The sequence below is a fragment of the Miniopterus schreibersii genome (genome assembly GCF_964146895.1).
Source record: "Miniopterus schreibersii genome assembly, chromosome: 21".
Lineage (NCBI taxonomy): Eukaryota > Metazoa > Chordata > Mammalia > Chiroptera > Miniopteridae > Miniopterus > Miniopterus schreibersii.
This window is the reverse complement of record NC_138123.1, coordinates 3648738-3673344: the sequence shown is the minus strand read 5'-3', so window position 1 is coordinate 3673344 and position 24607 is coordinate 3648738. Positions and strand designations below refer to the sequence as shown.

Sequence of the window (24607 nt, the reverse complement as noted above, 5' to 3'; positions counted from 1 at the left end):
ATGCCAGCTTTTCATCATTAAGTACTCCTGCCACCAGAAGTGTTGGCGAGTATTGCCACCTAGGGGCCGAAGGGGACTCTGGGCTCTGAAATAAACTGCAGTGGAGCAGGTGCTGCTATTGACAATATACATATGTTTTTGCTTTATAACCCACATGCTTTTCATGTTTCTTATGACAAAAGCCATCTCTAAATGTCCCCCAACAGTCTACCTGTTTCATAGGTAATCTGTTGGAGGTGATTATTGTTTGCTTTGGAGCTTATGTTTTTCTTGGCACCTATTACCGGATATTCCGGACAAAGAAGTTTTCTTTTCTGCATTATTAATCTCGCCCGTGTTTGCCCTATTTCCACAGAAAAGGAATCATTTATCAGAAAAGGGTGTTTGTAACCGGGACTTGTAGCATCCTCAGATTTAATATTCATTATGGCCATTCTAGTTCTGCGCCGTATTTATCTAAAAGACCTATCCGGTGTTGTGGAGAAATAAAGTTTTAAATATTTATGATCGAACTTTTAATATTTTAAAAAAGAGGAATTAGTCTTTCTGTAAAATTTGTTTCAGAGTCCGGTCGCTTAGCAAGTGTTTAAATATTAAAAGATATCAGGAGGTGAGCATGTAATAGCATAATGGCCCTTATGGAAGCAGGAAAATTGACTTTACTGGTTTTTGATAAGTAGAAGAAATTGTATTCTCTCTGCTTGTGTTTAATGCATAAGAAGAAATATTAACACCATTGAAACTTATAACCAAGAATGTGAGGAAACGGTGTCAAAAATTACTTCTGTGATATAACCAGTTTGGGGAGTTTTTTGGAAAACGGTTCAGTTTGATTTTGCCACCTTGCTTTAGATTTTGTTCAAAATGATATTTGGATGTCTCCACATTAAGGAGAATTTCCATACACAGAACTTTGATGCTTTGGGGGTACCTACTCCCAGAAATAACTTCCTCCCCTTCACCCCTTGTTCCCCCTTCCACGGCCACCAAGCGAAGAGGACAGTTGTCACACCTGGACAGCTAATACGCCAAGGTGACCTCACACACCATTAGGTATGAACACCCCATTAAACCAAGGCAGACTTCCTCGGGATTTTTCACACCCGATGGATATGGCACAGAACAGAAAGAACCTATCTGTGTGTAGGGTGTGCGTGCGTGTTCATGCGTGCGTGCATGTGCCGGTACACACGTTACTGGCCCAACTGCAGACATAATTCCTATCTGTAAACACACACATCTTTCCAGTCCAGATGCAGAAGGAGCATCCTGGGCTCTTCCAAAACATTAAGCTCCGGAGCTCCAGTTAAGTTATGCAAAATACGTTAAATATTGCTCTCTGAACAGAAAAACAAAACAAAACGAATTTTTTCATATTTTTTTCCCCCCCGTTAAATCAACAAAGACCAGATTCTCAAAGCCTAGCTCGCAGTGACTTTTGGTACGTTCCACAGTTTCGGTGATGGCGTTGTTATCAAACGACAATATTTCCACACTTGTATCAATAGCAGGTCTCTCTGAGGGGGTCTGCGTTTCATGGGCCAGTTGGCTTGTTGTCACGGTGCCCTTGGGTTTGTATTACTGCCGTTGTAAGTAAAAACATAAATTTAAGTAAAAACATAAATACACACCGAGAGAATGGGAGAGGGAGATGGGCAGAGTCTTAGTATAAACATGTGGGGTGCGGAGCGGATGAAAGAGACCTGGGGCCGTTGGGGATAAGTCTCCCCTGATTCCGTTGGCACCTGGGTGACCCCTGAGGCATCACAGAATTTTTTAGGTTCTGTGTCACATCCTTTGGGTTGCCAGCTCTGAAAAGGCCAGGATCCTGCCTGACCCACACGTTGCGTGTGTCTGAAATCACGCAACCAGGGTGTCAAGGGCAAGGGAAATGACACGTCGTTTTCTTAACAATTCAGACCTCTGCGGTGAAGCCTGTGCCACCATCACCGGTGTGTCCCAGGGACCGACTTTCCCGCCGTCGTCGGCCGTTTCTAAGAGAAACCTCACCCGCTGGTTTTCTTCCAGGGAACGAGCCGTGAAGCCCACCTGTTCGGGTTGGAACCCTTCACCACATACCACGTTGGCGTCGTGGCCGCAAACCAGGCGGGAGAGGCGTCGAGCCCCTGGGCCCTGGTTCAGACCCTAGAGTCTTCCCCGAGCGGACTGAGCAACTTCACGGTGGAACAGAGAGAGGGCGGCCGGGCCTTGTGGCTGCGGTGGGCAGAGCCCGTGCGGGCCAACGGCGTGATTAAGGTGACCCCCCGAGTATGAAATCACAGGAGCCCCGGCAGGCCATCAGGCCACTGCGGGAAAAGTCCCTTCACGCTCTGTTAATTCTCCTGCCATAGACCTCGCGTGTGTATGTGGGTGTGTGGGGGGGTGTGTACGTGTGTGTGCATAAATGTGGGGGTACAGAGAGAAAACCAGGAAGCTAGCACATGTAAAAACAGAAGAATTTCAGTGTGACGAATGCTATAAAGAAACTGAAACGGAATAATGTAATTACGCCAGCCCAGGCTACTTTATTTTTATTTATTTATTTTTCTATGTTTTTATTGATTTCAGAGAGAGGAAGGGAGAGGGAGAGAGAAAGAAACATCAATGATGAGAGAGTCATCGACTGGCTGCCTCCTGCAGGCCCCCTACTGGGGATCGAGCCCGAAACCCGGGCATGTGCCCTGACCGGGAATCAAACTTCGATCTCCTGGATCAGAGGTTGACCCCATCCACTGAGCCACGCCGACCGCAGCCAGGCTATCTTAGAATGAATGGCAATTTTTTATTCAAGTTGACATTTGAGCAGAGCCCTGAATGACAAGACAGAGTCAGTCATGTGAAGATATGAGCAGCAAAATGTTCCAGAGACAGCGAGCAGCGAATGCAAGGCCTGGGGCCAGGGATGAACTTGGTGTCCAGCCGAAGGGAGGGAAGCCGGGGTGGTTGGGGCCCTGCAGGGAGAGCACAGTGGGACCAGAAGAGATGGGAGGTAGATGGCGCCCAGCCTCGTGGGCTGTCATAGGAGTTTGGAATCGATTCTGTGTGTGATGAAATATTACCGGAGGGCTTAGGCAAAGGAAGAGCATTTTCAAATTTATGGTTTTTCAAAATCCCTCTGGCTGCTATGTAGAAAATGGACTCTAAGGAGACCAGTGGAGTTGGGGAGCTATTAAAAAATTCAAGGTTTGCCCTGGCCGGTTTGGCTCAGTGGTTAGAGCATCCGGCCCACGGACTGAAGGGTCCCGGGTTCAGTTCCCAAGGGCAGGTACCTCAGTTGCAAGCTCGATCCCTGGCCGTGGTCGGGTGTGGGCAGGAGGCAACCCATCGATGTGTCTCTCTCACATCATCAATGTTTCTCTCCAACCTCCCCGCTTCCACTCTCTCTAAAAAAGCAATGGAAAAAATATCCTCAGGTGAGAATTTATAAAAAAATAAGAATTCGGGGTAGAGTTGATGGTGGCTTGCAGCAGAGTGGGAGCTGTGAAGGCTGAGAAATCCATTGTCCGTCCCTCTCTGGGCTTACACATCACACCCCCAGAATTAATATCGGGCTATTCTTTCTGGATTAGGGTCACGAAGATGAGGGCTGGCGGCGGGGAGAGGTTAAAAGGGACGAGATGGGAGCACCGAGAAGCCAGACGCTCAAGTCACCTGCCCTTTGCTTCCCTCCTTGCTGCAGACATACAGCATCTTCAGCGCCGGGCGCCTGGAGTACACGGGCCTGAGCCGCCGGTTTCTGTTCCGCCGCCTGGAGCCCTTCACCGTCTACACGCTGACCCTGGAGGCCTGCACCCGGGCGGGCTGTGCCCACTCGGCACCCCAGCCTGTGCGGACCCAGGAGGCCCCGCCCCGCTCCCAGCCGCCTCCCGCGGTCCGGTCCGTGGGGCCCACCCGCGTGGAGCTGGCCTGGTCCGAGCCGGCTCAGCCAAACGGGAAGATCATTGGCTATGAAGTGATCCGAAGGTGCTCCGAGGGCAAAGCGCGGGGGATCCAGGCCGCCTGGGCCGATGAGAAGGTGGTTTTCACAGAGCACGAGGCCGAGAGGCGTGCGTTTGTGTATAACGACACCGGCCTGCAGCCGTGGACCCCGTGCGAGTATAAAATCCACGCGTGGAATTCCGCGGGCCACACCCGCAGCTCATGGACCGCGGCGAGGACGATGCCGGCGCCCCCAGAGGGCCTCTCCCCGCCCGTGATCACCTACATATCTGTGGATCCCCCAAAGCTGCTGATCGCCTGGGTCCCTCCAGAACAGCCTAACGGGGTCATTCGGTCCTACCGGCTTCACAGGAACGGGGTGCCCCATCCTTTCAGCTTTGACGCCGAGACTTTCAACTATACGGACGCGGAGGTGCTTCCCTTCTCCACGTACAGCTACGGGGTCACAGCCTGCACACGCGGGGGCTGCCACACCAGCAAACCCACCAGCACCACCACCCCCGAGGCCGCTCCGGCGGGGGTCGGCCCGCCAGCCCTTCAGGCCGTCGGTGCCACTCGGATCAACGCGTCTTGGTCGCCACCATCAGCACAGAACGGAAAGATCACTAAATATTTACTGAGGTGTCAGGGTCAGGAGTACCTTGCCGGGCAGAACCTGTCCCTGCTGGTCCCCCACCTGCAGCCCTATACTCAGTACAGCTTCTCCCTAGTGGCCTGTACAAACGGGGGCTGTACAGCCAGCGTGTCCCAATCTGCCTGGACCCTGGAGGCCCCGCCCCAGGACATGGACCCTCCAAAGCTGCAAGTCACGGGCTCCGAATCCATAGAAATCACCTGGACGCCTCCCAGAAACCCCAATGGCCAGATCAGAAGTTACGAAGTCAGGAGGGACGGCACCATCGTCTACACCGGCCTGGAAACTCGATACCAGGACTTCACCCTCAGGCCCGGGGCGGAGTACGGCTACGCGGTGACTGCCACCAACAGCCAGGGTGGGATTTCGAGCCCCGTCGTCAGAGATCGAACCAGCCCCTCGGCGCCTTCAGGGATGGAGCCTCCGACAGTACAGGCCAGTGGTCCTCGGGAGATCTTAGTGAGCTGGGACCCGCCGGTGAGGACAAGTGGCCCGATCGTCAACTACACCCTCTTCGTCCGTGGGCTGCTCGAGAGGGAAACACAAGTCGTGCCCGTGAATGCAAGTCACCGATCGTTTGGGACCCGCGCGTTCAGGGTAGACCAGCTGGAGCCGTCTCACAGGTGGGCAGCTCACCCTGTAGGTCTGTCGAGAGCAAGCTGGGCTGGGGAAAAAAAAATTAGATTTATCTAATAAAACCTAGGCATGATTTATCTAATGAAACCTAGAGAGATGTCTCTTCAGTGTCCACAGTCACTGAAGCTGTAAACGGCTTGAAAACTTAAGTCAGAAGGTCACTTCTGTATGAAGTTGGGATTCACATAGTTTTGGCTTTTCCCCAGCAGTTTAATGTTTAGTGAACACTGTGGGTGAGTGTGTGCTCCTGGGGGTACCGCCCCCCCCCCCCCGGGTCAGTAGGAAGGAGGAGACTGGGAGTCCCTGAGTGGCAGCAGGAATCGGGCCCGGAAATTTTAAAACTACCCCCAGATGATTCGGAAAACGAATAATCCAGCTATGGGAAATCAAAGCTGACTTCAGAGAATCGCTCAGAAGTCACATCTGGACACAGCGGTGGATTTGCTCACCCCTAACCTGGTGGCCCATCACGGGAGCGACGGGCATGAGAGGGAAGGGAAAGGAAGAGGGACAGAGACGGAACGAAGGACATCACAGGGGGAGAGTCAAGTGGCCTAAAAAGGGGAAAGGGAAACAGCAGTGATTAGAGGAGGAAATGTGGAAGGCGGGAAACAGGAGAGAAAAAAGCCAGCCCCCCCCCAAAAAAAAATAAAGGGAAAGGTAAGATGCTGGAGGGAAAGTTAGGGGTGCCGTGCAATCTGTGGGGCAGGGAGCAGAGGCAGAACACCCCCATTTGCAGCCGTCGGCACTCACGGCTCACAAAAGGCCCTTTTGCTGGAAGGGGACAGTCCCTGCTATGCAGAGACCCTGCCAAGTGGCGGGAGACCGGCTGGGAGGCAAAACGTAATTGATTGGTTGAGTTTAACGGGGTGGTGATAAGGTGTCTCCGTGATGGATCATCTAGTGTGCGGCTGGGTTAACTTTGGCCCCGAAAGGTCTCGGTGTGTTGTAAGGGAGCCTGTTGTGAAATGTCAGGTATCAGGTGAGGGGATTTATTACCAGGGACGCCATAGCTCCTGGGTGTTCCTTCAAGACCTGGGGACATGCCCGGGGAGTCCTGGAGCTCCGGCGGCAGAGCCAGGGAGAGCCCGGGACTGCTGGAAGCTGGCTCAGATTCCCCAAGATCCGCCTTCGTCAGCACCACGCTCAGTAACTCTGCAGACGGAAAGGATCTGCACGCTGGAGAGAGTCTTGGACCTTTGTTTGTCCCACACACTCCTGTTCAGGGAAGAATTGTGTCCGCCCCTTTCTGGACAAGCGAGAGTCTTTATTTTGGAAAGACAGGAGGTATTTCAGATGTTCTAAACTTTCTATGGAAACGTGACTTTGTTGCTTGTGTTTTAAAATTTTTTTTAGTTGATTTTCAAGAGAGAGGAAGGGAGAGGGAGAGAGAGAGAAACATCAATTGGCTGCCTCCTGCACGCCCCCTACTGGGGATCGAGGCTGCAACCCAGGCATGTGCCCTTGATGGGGAATCGAACCGCTGACCTCTAATTGCCCAGGACAGTGCTCGACCAACTGAGCCACACCAGCCACATGACTATGTTACTTTTCAAAAGGGTCGGCTCGCGATAAGAATGAATATAAACTTAAATTGCCTTTTTATCAGAACCCTTGATATTTTTAAGATTCTTCCAATGCAAGCCTATTTTGCCGATAACAGGTCATCTCTGCCTTGTGTCCTGAAGGTATGAAGCACGAATTCAAGCCTGCGCCCCGCTGGGCTGCGCGTCCAGCGACTGGGCCTCCGTGCAGACCCCCGAGGCCGCCCCTGCGTTGCAGCCCCCCCCACACCTGGAGGTGCGGGTGGCCCCCGGAGGCTTCCAGCCCACCGTCTCCCTTTGGTGGACAGGCCCGCTTCGGCCAAACGGCCACGTTTTATACTATGAATTGTACAGAAGGCAGACGGCAGCTCGGCCCGGCCCGCCCAGCGCGGTGCTCGCCTATAATGGCAGTGCGGGCTCTTTCACGGATTCCCAGCTCGCGCCCTTCACGGAGTATGAGTACCAGGTAAGAAGCCCGCACCAGCGCCCGCACGTCGGGGCCTGCCTGTCAAGCGTGCTTGCAGCTGAAAATCGCTTAAAGAAACAAGGGGCTGGAGGAGCTTAATAATATCTTTGAGTAACTTTTAAGCAGTAAATGAGGGAGGGAAGACCACATTCTTTTCCCTTCTTCATTGTCTTTGTGTTTTTTAATATGTTTTTATCGATTTCAGAAAGAGGAAGGGAGAGGGAGAGAGAGAGAAACATCAATGATGAGAGGGTCATTGATCGGGTGCCAAAAATGGGGAGCAGGAGGAGTCAGAGCTGAACTCTGCAGACAGGCCTCGTGGGACACAGCAGGGCGGGGAGTGGGTGCAGAGTGGACCCAGCATGACCCCCCGCTCCCCAGATTGGCCCTGCTGCTCAGTGTCGTCACCCAGCTTGTGACAGGGCCTTCCCCAGGAGAACCCTTTCTGGTAGAGGACCCCCTGGCTAACGGCGGCTCGCTACTCTACGATTATTGATAAAACACTAAGTAATCCTGAAGGCTTAAGAGAGGATCCACTTAGATACTTGGACTAATGGTACATTTCCATTAAATTCAAAATAAATGTCTTTGTATGAAGGAATCATATCTATAGGTGGAAACAAAAAGCTTTAACCTGTTTACGTAAACCCGATGCCTTCAACTGAAATCTTTAGGAAAATGGTTGAGACTTTATCTTGTCAATCGATTTGCCTATCTCTTGATGGGGTCCGATCATTACTCAGATGCCTCTAAGTATCTGGGAAACTGCACAGTTCTCTCCTTGATGCCCGGAGGCATATTTGTCATGGAAACTGGAAATAATTTTTTTTTTCTCTGAAGAATCCATCGAATTACTCAATGTCTCCTTTTGCTTATACTGTGGGATGCTTTTGAAAATTTTTAATTGATTAGGCAGCATAGAGAATGCCATCCAGTCAGCAGATTTCGATGTAGAAGCAGCATTTGTGAAAAACCAGGCTTCCATTTCTTCTGACCCTCAAAGTTCTAGAATGGGGGAGCCCTCGAGGACACACAGAGAGAAGGGGCTGAACCCCGAATGCTGTGGGGGGGTTCTGTTGTTGATTCATAGCAGCCGGGGTGACAGAGTTGCTGTTTAGTCCCACCCTCTCTTCCAAAACTCTCCCAACTTGTTACACAAATAATATATAATAGTCATTTGTACTTATTTAGTGTTTGCTATGTGCTAAGAACTATGTTAAAGTTTTACATGTATGAACTCATAGCAACCACCTGAGATAAGGGTTATTACTAATAATAATCCTTAGACATCTGAAGATTTGAAAGATCAGTTAACATGCCCAAGGAGATAGTTGGTGAGTGGATGAGCTAGAATCTGAACCTTGAGATTCAGGTTCCAAATTCTGTTTTTTTAAATTCACTCCACGGTTGCTCCAAATTGCATTTATATACAACTTGGGAGATCTCAAAAATCTTAATAAAATATTTATAAATGTACTTATTTACCACTCATTTCTTCATAAATGTATAGAAAATGTATTGCATGTAAATCTCAGAATCGCCCTGTGAGGCAGGTAGTGTTTTTCCTTCTGTATAATCAGGAAACTGAATGATTGAGCAAGTTACCTGGTCAAAAAAAAATAGCAGAGTCAGAACTCAGGTGTTGGCTTTCTGACCGCAAGTTCAGTCATCATTCTGCTGAACCCCAGCTTCTTCAGGTCACCCCCATCAGGAACAGGAACCCCTGACCCTGCAAAGATAAACGGTTTGGGATTATAATCTGGGCAGCATGCTGAAAAAAAAAAATCAGATAGTTAAACAGTTAAATAGGTAGCTACACAGAGCTTTTCAGCTAGTTACCCCTTGAGGATGCTAGCCTGCAGGGCTGCTCATGAAATAAAACAATCTTGTCATTATGTCATTTCAGACATACCTGCCTCCTCTTTTTAGCCATGAGTCTTTCTGACCACAATTCTGGCAAAGCCCAGTTTGTCATACTGCTCTTCAAACTGATTCAAAAGCCAAGAGGGGCTCCCCTTTCAAAAGGCATGGGCGTGAGTGCCCCGGGAAAACACACTCCAAGGTTGTAGATGAATTGATATGATTTTGTTGATTGTATCTTTTTATTTATGAGGCATAATTTATGAGCACTGGAGAGCAAACTGCGATGAGTGATGACTCACCACAGCCAAAGTCATAAATCAGGAGCAGTGAAAGAGATGGGGATTTTGATCGAATCTATTGAGTTAGCTGTTGGCCTTCGCCAATACAGGTATTGGAAAGACCTTTGTAATATCTACTTGTCTGCCTCGTGGGAATGTGATAAAATCTCATTACATGCCCGGAGGAAACAAATAATTTAATTGTTTGCCTGTTAACACACAACCTATTTACTCTAGTTATTAATTATGGGCATGGCTGTTGGTGTTGGATTTTTATTTAGGATGTGAATTGTCAGGGAAACATATTTATGTGCTCCAGTTTTTATAAACAAAGATGTGGCCTCCTAGTGCTGCTTGATATTGCTGTGTGCTCAGTGTTGTCAGAATGCTTTTTATTTTATCAAAATCTGTTGTGTTCACCCAGCCGGGGTGGCTCAGTGGTTGAGCATCTACCTATGAACCAAGAGGTCACCAGTTCGATGCCCAGCCAGGGCATGTGCCCTGGTTGCGGGCTTGATCCCCAATAAGAGGCAGCTGATGGATGTTTCTCTCTCATCAATGTTTCTCTCTATATATATCTCTCCCTTCCTTTCTCTCGAAAATCAATAAAAACATGTATTTTTTTAAATGATCATATTCCACATGGAAGCATCTTAGAGAGTATCCCAGAAGAACTTGCAAAGACCTCAGAAATGCCTCCGTATCTTAATTCTCCGAGAGTAACTGTTATAATTTAACTCATAATAAGCAGCCTGGAGAAAGAGCAGAATCTCAAATTGCCCCAAGAACAAGGACAGTCACTGCCACTTACATTAGGAGTCAACAGCTTAGGGGATTTTTTTGAGTAAGAGCGCTGATTGAATTTGGCATTCCTGCATTCCATTTTTGTACGGAAACGATAGCAAATAGGGTCTCAGAGAGACATCAGCTGGATTCCGATAGTATAGAAAGTATGTTCCTTTGCCTTTCTCAAGACTTGCAGTGTTTCTTCAGCCAAAGGAAATATTTTTTACAATTAAGGAGATAGTTTTCTATAATATGATGAAGAAAAAACACACCAGGAATCCCTCAGAAATTTACATTAAGAATTTCTCCTTGTACAAAGGCTACACTTGGAAAGTATCAGTCACAAAGAATGTTATTTTGGAAAGCTATGAACCATTGAGTGAGACAGGCGTTGAGATGAGAACTGCTTACAGTGAAGTGTGGAAATGCAGGAGAGTAACCAGCGCAGTAACAGGAGCCCCCATAAGGCTCCTCTTCACCCATCCTCTGCAGGGCCATTGCTCCGTCTCTCTTTTATAAAATTATTACGAATAGATGAATAGGATGGAATAGAGCAAAATGGAACAGAATAGGAGATAGATAAAGTAGGCAGTTCTATGTCTGTTCATAAGATATTTCATTTCTTGATTTTTGTATCGGTTCGTTGAAATGAAAAGATCCGGGCATATTGCTCAACATTGCCCACGCAAGATCTCTGCTTTTTTCCCCTCCACCCTATGAAGGTGGGCCCAAATCTTGAGGCTACTATTTCTCAGTAGAAATCATAAGAATCATCTGTTCACATGTTTATCCTGAACCCTGAACTCCACTCCAGTTCCTTTATCTCCTGTTTGGCTGAGCTGATTCAAAAATCCACAGCACCTTTTGAGTACAGGGCTTTTACCACAACAGAGAGAGGCGGAGAAAATATCAGTTTCTCTTCTCCGTTTCTGCTGGGGGTTGCGCATAACAGAAACGCTGCCTCGAGGTTCAAGTTTTGCAGAATCCGTAAAGCTCATTATCTCAGCCGGCTTCCTCTCCTTCGCGACTGCTTTCATTTTCAGAGCGGCTCATGTAAATAGCTGATGTGCTTTGCATAAGCGTGTTGATTTCGATGAGTGCTATTTTGATCTCAAATTGATTGAATACTAAAAAGAAAGCCTAGGAAAAAAAGAGCGCTATGTTATGAAGGTCTCCCGTCAAAGACACAGACACTGGCTCCTTCATCCATTCCCAGGGAAGGGAGAGGGGTTTCCTATTGCCTAGCTTTTAGAAGAGACTCTTTCCAAAGAGATACAGCAAAACATGATGATATTGAGACCCAGGGTATCTTGAAAACACCATGGGTTAAAATCACATTTGGAAGGACTCCACCCAGTAAAGGTTCAGGAAGGCAGGTGTGAGGTTTAGTCCTTTCAGCCAACACCAGCATTAAAAAGCCTTCATGGTTTTCACGCCCCTGTATCTACATCAGAAGGGAAAGCAAAGTTCACGTGTGTAACGCTGGGCCTGTGCTAAGCACTTTCTCTGAATGATACTTATTTCATGTTGTGCCCGCACTTTTGCGCTCTCACTGGTGCTCAGGAATCAATGGACAGCTTGCTGAGTTTTTATTTCCTGACACCTACTTTCACTTTCCCCATATTTTTCCCATCCATTGTGAGCCCCTCCCAAATTCTATAGGCCCTTAAATCACCAACCAAAGCCCTACTCTTTTAAATATGGGGCTCTGGCACTCCCATCAGCAAGGGGCTGGGGATTTGCATCTGACAGCCATCCAAGAGCAATTCAACATCAGAAGTTTTACTTTTACAAAGGAATCCACCTCCTCCGAAAAATGTATGGGAACAGTCATAGGAGTTGGCCTAACAACTAGTAATCTCTCCAGTGTCTATTGTCTTGACAATATTATTGATGCAAAAGCAAAACAAAAACTACACTGAACTCTCACTGCAAGGTATTCTCCTACAGTTTTTTCTAAATGGCTCAGGTTTTTGAAAGTTCTGCATGGTTTTTTAACACCGCACACCTACAAAGTGTGGACTGTAGACTCAAACGAGTTCTCGAGCTGTGTCTTTAAAAGCTCAGGGCAAGTGTGGATGGTTGGTTGGTTGGTTGGTTGGTTGGTTGGATGGATGGATGGATGGATGGATGGATGGATGGATGGATGGATGGATGGATAAGTGGATGGATAGATGGATGGATGAGTGGATGGATAGATGGATGGAGAGATGGATGGATAGATAGATATAAAGAAAGAAGACACCAAATGAGAGAAAAATTTCCTGAACTTAGACTGCACAAGATGAGAGCTTTCTGAGGAATACAGGTACTCCTAAACACGCAGTCTTCTTGTATTGTCACTTAGATCTATCATTCTGATTGATCACTGTGTAGTTGGCTGTTATTGGGCCTAATTTAACCCTATACACTCGCACATCCATCTATTCTGTCTATTGTACCTGACATCCTACAAATTACTTACTCATGCAAATGATGACCCAAGGCAACCTTTTAGGATATTCGTGTTTAATTATACAAATAGTTCTTGATAAATAAGATTATACATCCTTCCATATGTTTATTCCCTCCTTGATGAAAGGAAAATCTAATTTTCATGCAGATTCGGTGGGGACAGTGTTTAAGAATTGCTGAGTTTTGAGTCATCTGCAGAGCCGTCCGGTTTGCAGAAGCTGACAAAAATCCCACCACCTTCCACCCAGAGACAAGCCGTTTTCCATCAGGCTTAAATCAGCAGCTGCATTCTGAAATCAGGGCTCCCCAGCAGCCCCCTCTGTGTTCACACGGGCAAAGGCAAAAAAACGAGGAAAGACCCAATTGCCTTTGTGATCACAGAGTTGCAGGATCAAAGTCTCTCTCGTTCCGTGGTGTTCCGTTGCTGTGGGCCGCCAACTTTGTTTTCAGCCTGAGGTTATCTTGCTTTTGACCAGTCGTCTTGATTTCTCTTTGAAGGTCTGGGCGGTGAATTCAGCAGGGAAAGCCCCCAGTAGCTGGACTCGGTGTAGAACCGGACCCGCCCCCCCAGAAGGCCTCAGGGCCCCCAGGTTCCACGAGGTGTCTTCCACTCAAGCCGTGGTCAACATCAGCGCCCCTGGGAAGCCCAACGGCATTGTCAGCCTCTACAGGCTGTTCTCGAACAACACCGGTGGGGTGGAGACAGTGGTGAGTAGAGGGTGCCCTGAGCTGATAGTCCGGGACTGATTTATTTATCTATTTGTTTTTAAGTAAACCATGATGGCCTTGTATTTTTTCCTCCCTGCTCTTTCTTATCTATCTGTTCTTGGTGGCCCAGTGGTGAACTTAGTGGCACAGTGATCCCTATGAGAGGAAATAAGGCTGGGCAGTAGGACACAGGCAGAAAATATGTCAGTGCCCAGGGAGAGAATTGCTGAAGGTGGCATTAAAGACTCCACAAAGGTTGTGAGAAACCTAATGCTTCAGGGATACTAAAATCAAATTAATTCGGTTAGAAAACACACATCAAGCACTTAAATGGTGAGTGGTCTATGGTCAGGGGCAGACAGATGGCCATTGGTGGTGGTGTAAATGTTGCTATGGAAGAAAAAAAAAATAGAGCAAAGAATGTTCTTGGAATCCCCCTTTTCGCATTTGAAGATCTCTGATAGCACCAGGAAGCTCAGTGTTTCTTTTGGTGAGTTTGAGAAAGTTCTAGCACTTTTGGAAGAGACTGCAGAACAGCTCAGTCTAGAGCCACAGTTTGCATATCCACACATTCGGGGCCCATCGGGGAGACGGGATGGATTGTGGAAAATCACCTTTCCCATAGCCAGTGGCCGGAAGGGTCACTAATCAATGAGACCAGCTCCTGCGTTATTCAAATGGAGAGAATGAGAGCCAGTGCGAGGAAGTCTTTTCTCTGCCACTCTTAAGTTTCTCCTGCGTAAGGATAAATTATAATACGTGGTGATCACAAACCTCATAGGGAAATTGTGCAGGTCCCAGGATCACATTATACATCGTTTAGACCAGTTTAGGGAATGATTTGGGCGAGTGTGGAGAGGTCCTTGGAGGCCGGAGTGCCAGGTGCTGACACGCAATTTCACAAGATAACTCTCGGATCCAGGGAAGTCTCCTATTGAATGTTAAAGGGATATTAGCATATTTTCTACAGGGCTTCGTAGTCAATAAATATAGATGATGTAAATACAATCAACCCTTGATTATCCATGCTTATAAAATGATGATATTAATAAAGTAAAATAATTTCTATTTGGAGTGCATTGTATGCAGTTTTCTCAATAACAGATGGCTCTTCTTAATTGTATGTTGTGTACGTCGGCGTGAAAATTAGTTTCCAGGTTCTGAAGGCTGCTGTTCCAAAGAGTACTTAGTGGGGAAAAAAAAGAAATTTGCTCCAAATAAACTGAAAGGTTTATAATACAACACGGATAATTGAGAAAAAGACCAGGATATTTCATATACCCAACACCCTCAGAGAAAAAGATGGAATTTCAAACTCTTAAATATATATAAAATATGCAGTATGTAAAATATAGAAATATATCAAATATATATATTTCAAGCTCTTAAATACTCAACTCTAACATGAATTTGAGGGACTTTTGACCCCAAAAAATTACATGCAAATAACAACGGCAGATTATGGACTTTAGTGAATGTTGACTTTGAGTATAATTCAGATATAGATTTTTTTTTTTTAAAGGCATCATTCTGAGGGTCACGGAATTTGGTCAGTATTTTGTGCGTTTTGTGCCATTCTCTATTATCTTTCTATGGTGATGGACAGCGTGTGCCTTGTGATGTCTGTCCTGTTGCCTCCCACTTCTGTCTGTCAAATCCTTACATTTTGCCTGTTTGAGTCGCGCCTCTCTGCGGTGGGTCAGTCGGTCATCCCTTGAGGGTTCATACTAGCTCCATCCTCGGTGCGTCCCCCAGACTGCCTGGCGTGGCGCTCTAGTCACGGGAAGTGGGGTACAGGGTGCAGATCGGTCGCTGGCCTGAGGCCTGGGCACGTCTCATCGCGTCCTCTCTGTCCCGCAGCTGTCCGAAGGCCTGGCCACCCAGCAGACCCTGCAGGGCCTGCGGCCCTTCACCTCCTACTCCATCGGGGTGGAGGCCTGCACCTGTTTCAACTGCTGCAGCAAAGGGCCCACGGCGGAGCTGCGGACGCACCCCGCCCCACCCTCAGGGGTGCCCTCCCCCCAGGTCCAGGCGCTGGCCTCCAGGACAGCCTCCTTCCAGTGGAGCCCCCCGCTCTACCCCAATGGTGTCATCCAGAGGTAACTGGCCAGCCTGAAGGACCAATCTACCAAGATAAGACTTCCCCGCAGACACACCCAGCTGCCCCCCTAGAAAGACTTGCATGCTGAACAGATACCTGTGGCAAATGGGACACCTGTCAGTTCCAATGGTAATGTTCCCTGGAAAGTGTTTCCATCGTAATATCAGCGGAGGATAGACAGGAGAGCCACAAAATCGTCATCACAGGAAAGGCGGCTCCCGTTCGCACTCACTGAAGGATTTCTCTTCCCCACCCCCCGTGGTTCTTGAATTGTCCATCCTCTAGCCTCCGCTGGGATGTAAATTCCGTGCCCAAGTCATAATTTTCTTATCTGATTTTTTTATGTTTTTATTTTATTTTATTTTATTATTTTATTTTATTTATTTATTTTTTATTTATTTTATTTTATATTTTTATTTTATTTTATTTTATTTTATTATTTTATTTTATTTTATATTTTATTATTTTATTTTATTTTATTTTATTTTATTTTATTTTATTTTATTAAAATATGTCTTTACTGACTTCAGAGGGAGGGAGAGAGAGGGAAACAGCAATGATGAGAGTCGTCGATGGGCTGCCTCCCGCATGCCCTTCTGTCCCCTGATGCGTCCATTCTCCTTCCAGCTACGAGCTCCAGCTGCACCGGGCCTGCCCTCCCCATGCAGACGCGCCCTGCACCCCCAGCCGGGCGGAGACCACGTACAGGGGCCCGGGGCCCAGCGCCAGCCTGGGGGGCCTCCAGCCCTACACCACCTACAGGCTGCGCGTCGTGGCCCACAGCCAGGCGGGCAGCGCGGCCTCCGAGTGGGTCAGCTTCACCACCGAGAAAGAGCGTGAGTGGAAGCGCCCGCGCCCCGGCCAGAGGCCCCGAGGGCAGGGGGCCAGTTTTAGGAAAGGGTTGGAGGGAGGTTCCGTTTCCTTGGCCGCTATTGTGATGCCAACGGAGATGAGTGTCGGAAAATCCTGCCTCTTGCCTTTAATGATGTGGAGGCCAAGGGCCGATTTAGGGAGATTTTTCTCGTAGCTGTGGGGTGAAAGCCAGCTTAGGGGAAGCTGATGCATGGGAAGGAGGGAAATGGAGAGACAATTAAGATTATTATTATTTTTTTTAACATTTGTCACTCCGGTTGGTTGGTTGGTTGGTTGGCTTTTAATCCTTACCTGAGGATATTTTTTCCATTGCTTTTTAAGGAGTGGAAGGGGGAAGAGAGAGAGAGAGAATCAGATAGATTTAATTTTCAAAGAAAAAAGATATCCAGTTTATTTCCAGGACTCCTTTCTTTTCTTAAAAGCCAATTTAGTATATAGATGGATCTTAACCCTGTTGCAAATGTATTGATTATTTTGGAGACGACGGGATCTCATGAAATAAATCTCTTCTGACTTGATGACATGAGATTCCTTCATTTGTTTCTACAAAAAATTTTGCATTTAAAAGAGGAGCCTCAATTAAGGATTCTTTTTCCTTTGTTATAGTCAGGAGCGAAAATATAAAAGGAGATCGTGCCTGCAAAACGCTCACAGCGTAGCTTCTGTATCTGATATAATACTTAGGCGACCAAGCTTGATTATATACTAATACACCATACACCTGATTGATTAGCCGGGGCGATGAATTATTACACTCGCCTTACTATCTACAAAGCTCTTTCACACTCTTAGAAAACTAACTAACGGTTCCAGAAAAAGCCTTAAAAATAAATGGGTGCCAAACGGATATAATTCACCATCTTAAGCAGTTTGGCTTGGAGAGAAAAAAAAAAAAAGGAGGAAAAAAAAAAAAAAATATATATATATATATATATATAAATATATTAACTTCATCTAGTCCTTGGGGCTTTGTAGCAGTAAATATTGATTGGATATGAAAAATAGCTATCTACTGTAGTTAATAGTGTTAAGGACACTTTACCTGTTAAAAGAAGGGAAAAGCAAGGAAATATGAGCTCCAGGGTTGTGTTGTGAGCAGAACCATTGTATGTTAATGGCTTTATTTCATAAAACACCACTGTCGATTGATTTTGGGGGGGAAAGCAGGTGCAATATCGCTGAGAAAGCACCGCACACACATTTCCACCGGTGTTCTTTCTCTTCCAATGCCAGTTGCTATTTTTTTTGCAAACACTGAGGACAATATAAAGAATTTCGGCAATGCTAAAAAAAAAAAATTGTTGCTTATATATATTTTTTAAAAAGGCGCGCACACACACAGACACACACTCAGAGGTCATCATCGTCATAACGTTCAGCTTTCTCGCCCCCAGCGCCCCAGTACCGAGCCCCGTGCTCCGTGACCGGCAACCTGACCACGGTGTGTGTCAGCTGGAGCAGCTCCTTCCTCCTGCACGGCCCCCTGCGGGCGTTCGTGGTGACCGCCGGGGGCCAGCGCGTGTACCGCGGCCTGGACACCGCCCTCTGCATGCCGAGGGCCGAGGACGGGAGTGAGTGTCGGGCTTTCTTTGCTCAGCGCGTCACGAGACGGTCCCTCTGAACGGCGGGCGGCAGGGGCTGGCCCTTAACCTGTCTTAGCTCAAGAGGCCACTCCAACTCTGGTCACCCAGTGAAAGGCGCGCCTGGAAGTTTTAAGGGAACAGGCGTGGGCCACATGCAGGACAACATACACTCCACGCATCGTGTCTTCTCCTCTGATAATTCTTTTTTTTTAAATATATCTTTATTGATTTCAGAGAGAGGACAGGAGAGGGAGAGAGAGGGAGAAACACCAATGATGAGAGAGTCATTGATCGAGCCTGCAACCCGGGCCTGCGCCCTGACCGGGAATCGAACCCCGATCGCCTGGATCCTAGGTCGACGCTCAGCCGCTGAGCCCCGTCTGCCGGGCCTCCTCTGATAATCTTTCACTCTGCTGTATAAGCCCTTAGCTTCTTTAGTTCTGTTACACACACACACACACACACATGCTTAGGGCACTAATTCTAGCCCCCTTCCTCGATAACTGTAAGATTAGAAGCACGTCGGCCTAGTGGGAGAAGCCCCCGTTTGCCCGGGAGTTCTGTGTTCAGACCGTCTCCTGCTCTGATCGCCGTTGATCGGAAAGGGCGCCCGCGGTCGGCGGGTGGCGGCCACCCGGCCACTTACCCCCTGTCCAGCTCTCCTTTTCCAGGTCACCTGCATCACGGAGGAAGGCAGTGCCCGGACGCCTCTGGTTCGGTACGACGCCTCCGCCGGCCTCGGTAGGCGCTCACCTCCCGTTGTTTCGCGTCGCCCCTGCCCGGCTTCCTAACGAAGCGTGTGTGCATGTGCGTGCGCGTGTGCGTGTGTTAGACACACTTGCGCTGAGACATTAGCATAGACTGTCGGGAGGAAGCGGGTGACGCGTTGTACGAAACCTTCCAAAGTCCTCGGGGAGCTGACCTCAGGCGAGGCGCTGGGATGCCCTTCGAGGGCCAGTCACTGACTCGCCGGGACAGAGAGAGGGGGTGACTAAGCTTCCCGAAGCACAGATCCTCTCGGTAAACGACTTTGCTACATGGACGACTTTGTCTCCCCAAAAAATGATTTACAGAAAGAGTCAGAGAAAGAGAGAAAAGGCTCGGATGCCGGTCGTGGTGATCGTAACGACGATCATCCAGATTCCGAGCCTAACACGGTAAAATTTGGTCCATCTCTGTCTTGTATCCTCTGTGAAAGATGGTGACCCACCAGCAAAACCAACTGAGGCAGCTGAAGAGATGAAATTGTAATTTTCACGGAGCATCTTTTAAGTGGAGCCCGGCCCACGACCTTTGAATCCAGCATCTGTGACACTTTCCAATTTCCAAGGGCACGTTAGAGAAATGACCCGACTTTTTCAATAGAACAGAACTGGGGCTGATACTGTAGAGCCCAGTTAGCAATGTTATATCCGATTTGTATGCATACATAGTTGGTGGGTTTTTAATGCAAATATGTCCAAAAATTTTGAAACATACATACTGTTATCAAGGATAGTTTCCGTATGTAAAATAATAAAATTAGCTCATATTTCCAGACCCTTCATGCCTGGATGCCACATAAAACTTCTTCGAACACCTGACGCAGTTCCCCCACATAGTCTATCGCCTCTTGTCTAGTGGAATTGAGCAGATCTCTTCCGATATTATTTGAGCAACTCCAGGGGCTCCCCCTGTGGACACCCGGGGGCCTGAGGGGCCCCGGAGCTCACCCAGAGAATGCTCTGCAGGCTCGTACCTCAGAGGAGAACTTGAATGTGGTTTTTCTGTTGGCTCCCGGCCCTGTACTTTTGTTTGTTCGTTTTTGTGTGTGTGTTTTTTAGCAAAGATTCTGAAATTTAGGTGTGCGTAAGAGTCACCTCCAGGCGCTTGTCTGTCACATGGTTGCCCAGGCACCTGCTCTTTTAACAAGCCCATCCCGAAGGACCAGGACCCCACGTTGGGCAAAACCCCCTGATGGGTGGAGTCCCTTCAAATGAAAGGGGCCTTTGAAAAGCAAGGTTGAGAGAAGGGACACCCAGGACTGTGCAAACTCGTGGAAAATTCCAAGAAGTGTTGCCCAGCGAACGTGCGTCGTCAGTTTTAATTTTCGGGATGTAACTTTTCCCCTGGTGCGGTTCCCTTGCCTGGAGGCAGCCTGCGAGCGTAAAGGACCGGCCGGGCTCGCTCCCCGCCTGCTGTTCCGAGGCCTGTCTCCTTCTCGAGGCTTCCCTCAGGCAGGCTGCCCTACATTCCCCCGCGTCCTCTGCAGCAGGGGGCCCGCTGGGCCCCTCGGATAACTGCTAGAGGTACAGCCCCGCACCGCGCACAGAGGAGACCCAGCTCCGCCGGGGCCTAACCAAGGTGGCTGTTTTATTTTAATCAAGCAACGCACTTTGGTTCCTAAGTAGGGGACTTCTAACCTGCCGGAGCCTCGTCAGAGCTTTGATCTCCCCAATTCTGCATCTTAGAGCTGGGGGAGCAGAGCCCCAGGGACGCAGAGTGACTTTTTATTAACCACGGAGCTATCAGAAGTAGACCTCAGGTTCACAAAGTAATATCCGTTCTCATGAAGTTCCCATTTTAGTTTTAGTGGCCTTGTCTCCCTCCTTAAACATACTCACCCCCCGACCTGAAGGCTTCCCTCTAACCGCCCCCCGAGAATGCAGGTGTGATGTGCCAAGCAGGCCTGCCCACTGGTCCAGGTGTTAAAACGGGAAATCTGTCCAAAGCATTTGGAGCTGTATCTGTCTGTCCTCCCTCCTCTCGGCCATCAGCACTTGCCTCCCCAGGGGCTGGGCTGGAGATGATCTCCGAGACCCTCTGCCGCTCAGTTTGGGAGCTTCCACTCGCTGTCCCGTCCTGCGGTGACCCCTGAAAGGGATGTGTTAGTCAGGGCTGGCGTCCCCAGAGCCCACTGATGTCTTTCCCAGGATCGTGCCCAGGCAGCAGGGATTTTCAACCGCTGAGTGTCAGCCAGGTCTCCGGGGGCTCTGAGCTCCTCCTCAGGGCCCCCCAGCCTGAACACAGGTGCAAACAAGCACCCCGAGACCAACCGCGTCAGACTCCTTCCCCATTTACTGCTGAACGACAGGGCAGGCGGTCGCCCAGCTGCCTCCCGGAATAACCTGTCCCTTCTCTGCCCCCGGGTCTTGCAGGCCTGGTGCCGACGACCCCCGGAGGGAAGAAGGGGTCGGGGAGCAGAGGCTCGGAGTTCTACAGCGAGCTCTGGTTCATCGTGCTGGTGGCCATCCTGGGCTTGGTCCTGCTGGCCATCTTCCTGTCCCTGATTCTGCAAAGGAAGATCAACCAGGAGCCATACATCAGAGAGAGGCCTCCCCTGGTACCTGTTCAGAAGAGAACGTCCCCGCTGAGTGTCTACCCACCGGGAGAAACCCACATGGTACGTCCGAAGGCGGGCGCGTGGTGTTGGATCTCCAACCTGCAGGGCTGGAGAAATGTCAGTGGTTTATAGGCCACAGTCCATGGAGTCCTGTTATCAGGACCTGAATGGACTAAGGCACCTGGGAAGCTTTTAAAAATGCCATTGCCTGGGCCTTTATCCCCGAAAGTCTGATTTCACAGGTCTTGGGTGGAGCCCGGGGATTGGCATTCTGTTTTTAACTCCAGAAAGGGATTCTCATGGGCAGGCAGATGGGAGGTTCCCAGGACCCTCCCTCCCTGGGTTTGGGCCATTCGTTTGCTAGCGTCGCTCTCAGGACTCGGAGAAACCTGTGACTTCCTAGCTCACCGATCCATTATAGAAGGAGGTAAGGCAGGAACAGCCAGACGCACAGGGCGAGGCCTGGGGAAAGGGCAGGAGGCTCCCACACCCTCTCCAGGTATGCCACCGTCCCTGAGTCTTCAGGTGTTCACCGACCCTGAGGCTCTCCAAACCAGTCCTCCTAGATTTTTCTGGAGGTTTCATGACCTAGGCATGAGACTCAGTCATTGCCCAGGGGAGACTGAATCAACCTTCAGCCAGGTCAGGGGGGTGGGACTGAAAGTTCCAACTCTCCAGTCACCTGGTTGGTTCTCCTGGCCACCAGCCCCCTCTAGGTGAGGCCCAAAGCCACCTTATTAACATAACAAAAAGGCAGCTTTGCTGCTGTCACCAGGGAGGAATTTCCTAGGGCTTTCGGAGCTCTGTGCCAGAGGCCCGACAAAGACCAGATGTATTTAAGTCAGAGTATCTCAGCCGAGCACAGACGTCTGGTCAGACTGCTTAAGTTTCTACACGTGAAGAGAAACGAGAGTGGCAGCCTTGCCCACCTCCCAGGTCTCCGTTTTCCAGGACGCAGCACCGAGCAGTGGCTGAGCCCCGGGCAGCACTCTCAGGCCCAAGGAGCAGGCACCTTGGGGACAGGAAAGAGCAGCAGTGTCGGTGAGGCCCGTGGTTGGTGCAGGATAGTATTCAAGTATGAATATGTTGTTGTTCTTTTAATATGTGTTTGATTGATTTCAGAGAGAGGAAGGGAGAGAGAGAAACATGATGAGAGTCACTGACCGGCTGCCTCCTGCACGCCCCCGACTGGGGATCCAGCCCTGACCCAGAATAGAACCTGTGACCTCTTGGCTCATAGGTCAGCGCTCACCCATCTGAGCCACGTGGGCCAGGGCCAAAGTCTGAGCATGTTACGCTATCGTCGGGGAGACTCTATGAGTGTGCTTTGAAATGCTGCAAAGGCTGACCACTGCCTCCCCGTCTGTCCTCAGTTTGACTCTGTGGCCGACGTATCTGACGTGTCCAGCAACGTGACCCTGAAAAGCTACACCATGCACTTCGAGGTAGCTCTGTGTGCTGCATGAACGCGTGGCCTTCTGCATGGCGTGCTTCCTGCACGGTGAAAATAGGAACGGCTCACCGCTGGCCCTGCCGAGCCAGAGCCCTCCGAGGTCTAGGAGCAGCTAGACTTTCCCGAAGGCGCACTCCAGGCCCTAATCTGATGCTAGGTCCTAATCAGTGCCTTTGTTTCTGATGTTAGTATCAGACCCGATTTATTTTGGAGGCTGAGATCCTGTAACAAGGGGAAAGATAAGGGGCGGGGGAAAAAAGGGAGGGAGGAGTCCATTTCCCTGCCCGTATCCAAGCATTTTAAAGCGCAGTACAAAGGTGCTGGCGTAGTGGGAGCCAGGGGACAGCACAGCTGACCTGGGCCGCTCACCAGCAGCAGCTCTCTCTGCAGGGATTGGCCGACACCAAGATCCCGCGGCCCGGGGGGCGCCTGAGTCTCCGGAGCAACCGGAGCATCTCTGTGCTCCGGGTTCCAAGCCAGAGCCAGCTCAGCCAGGCCTACTCCCAAGGCTCCCTGCACCGCAGCGTCAGCCAGCTCATGGACATCCAGGGCAAGAAGGTCCTGATCGACGACTCGCTGTGGGAGACCATCCTGGGTCACGACAGCGGACTGGTGAGTGGGCTCCCTCCCCACCCGGAGCCCTTGCCCGACGCCCCAGCCGAGTCTCAGTGGGTCACGAGGTGGCGTGGAGCTTCCTGCACCTGATGGGGCCGCCCACGGCTCAGGCGCACCTGCCCCTTCACCCAGGCAGCCCTCCGGTGTTGCTACGGTTTTTTACGCGCCTCCTCATGTGCATAGAGCTGTTGAACCCCACGGTTCCGCCTCAGGCCTCGCGTTTCTAAGGGGCAGGGATAATTATACTAGTTGAGACGTACGAATCTGTTACCTAAGCGTATTGGATGGACACGCAAGGCGGCAGTTTCACGTGGCTCAACAGACACACTGAGGGCTTAGGTGCACACGCATCCGCGCCCATGGGCGCACAGCTAGTCGTTTTCGTGGACCTGGGCCTTAAAGACGTCCTCTGACCGCAGAGCCCGTTTTCCACTGTCCCGGTAGCAAGCAGCGTGCATGCAGTGCCGTGAATGCCCCTGAAGATGCCAGTACACGGCACACTGCTTATTCCTTCATGTTACTGAACCTATTCAGTAAACAAATGCAGTGAGAGGGGGACCCGTGGGGAAGAGCTTGCAGTCGGCTCTTCTGCTTGCATTTTGAACTAAATCTTAAACATACAGACTCCGCTTTACAGACCAGAAAACTGAGGCTTAGCTTAAGGTATGGCACGAGGCCGTCCTCAGACGGTCCACATTTGGGATTAGCCTGCCGGTCACCTGTGCATGTGATGTGATCTTTTCAATAAGGTGAATTTAAGGCGAGGAGGGTCTCGGACCACACCTGGGCGTCGAGCATTAGGCTTTTCAAACCTGATGGCCCCAAACCTCCTAACCTCTGACTGGCTTCCTCCCAGTACGTCGATGAGGAAGACCTGATGAAGGCCATCAAGGGCTTCAGCTCTGTGGCCAAGGAACACACCACCTTCACCGACACCCACCTGTAGAGCCCGGGCACCTGCAAAACGTGAGTGAGGCTGGAATGCGGGCCGCACACCCCGCTCCCGCCGCCGCTCGTCACTGACACATCACACACGCAAGAGCCGTGGCTTGTTACCTTGTCGCCCCTGAAGGAAACCAGGATTGTTTGTGAAACTGTCCCCTCCCCAACAGGTCTGAGAAATGCTGTTTTTCTGGTTGTCTGAGGCACGCTTTGTGGAGGCTGAAAACCATGCACTTTTCACCCGACGCTCGCTGTCTGGCGGTGAGGGTGCAGGTTAAATGAATTAATCAGTGGCAGTTTCCAGGGGACCCAGCTGCAAAATGCAACCCAGTGTCAGGCCGAGCGCTCCGCCCAAGGGTTTCCTTGCCTAGTGCTCGGAGACGTTCTCCAGGCCTCTTCACAGAGCACCA

The 24607-nt window shown here is 49.6% G+C and overlaps 1 protein-coding gene across 1 annotated transcript in view; it reads left to right on the top strand.

Annotated features, from left to right (window-relative positions):
* USH2A (usherin) overlaps nucleotides 1-24384 on the top strand; it is a gene marked incomplete at its 5' end in the record, with an annotated part of 301919 nt that extends 277535 nt beyond the window's left edge. The window contains 11 exons of the mRNA XM_081124187.1: nucleotides 2029-2256; nucleotides 3680-5196; nucleotides 6898-7219; nucleotides 13099-13308; nucleotides 15169-15407; nucleotides 16037-16245; nucleotides 17677-17853; nucleotides 18523-18606; nucleotides 21003-21247; nucleotides 23031-23252; nucleotides 24112-24384. Of these exons, the coding sequence (XP_080980313.1) occupies nucleotides 2029-2256; nucleotides 3680-5196; nucleotides 6898-7219; nucleotides 13099-13308; nucleotides 15169-15407; nucleotides 16037-16245; nucleotides 17677-17853; nucleotides 18523-18606; nucleotides 21003-21247; nucleotides 23031-23252; nucleotides 24112-24201 (3543 nt within the window). The 3' untranslated portion in view covers nucleotides 24202-24384. The remainder of the gene's footprint in view (nucleotides 1-2028; nucleotides 2257-3679; nucleotides 5197-6897; nucleotides 7220-13098; nucleotides 13309-15168; nucleotides 15408-16036; nucleotides 16246-17676; nucleotides 17854-18522; nucleotides 18607-21002; nucleotides 21248-23030; nucleotides 23253-24111) is intronic.
* Between the last annotated feature and the right edge of the window lie 223 nt (nucleotides 24385-24607).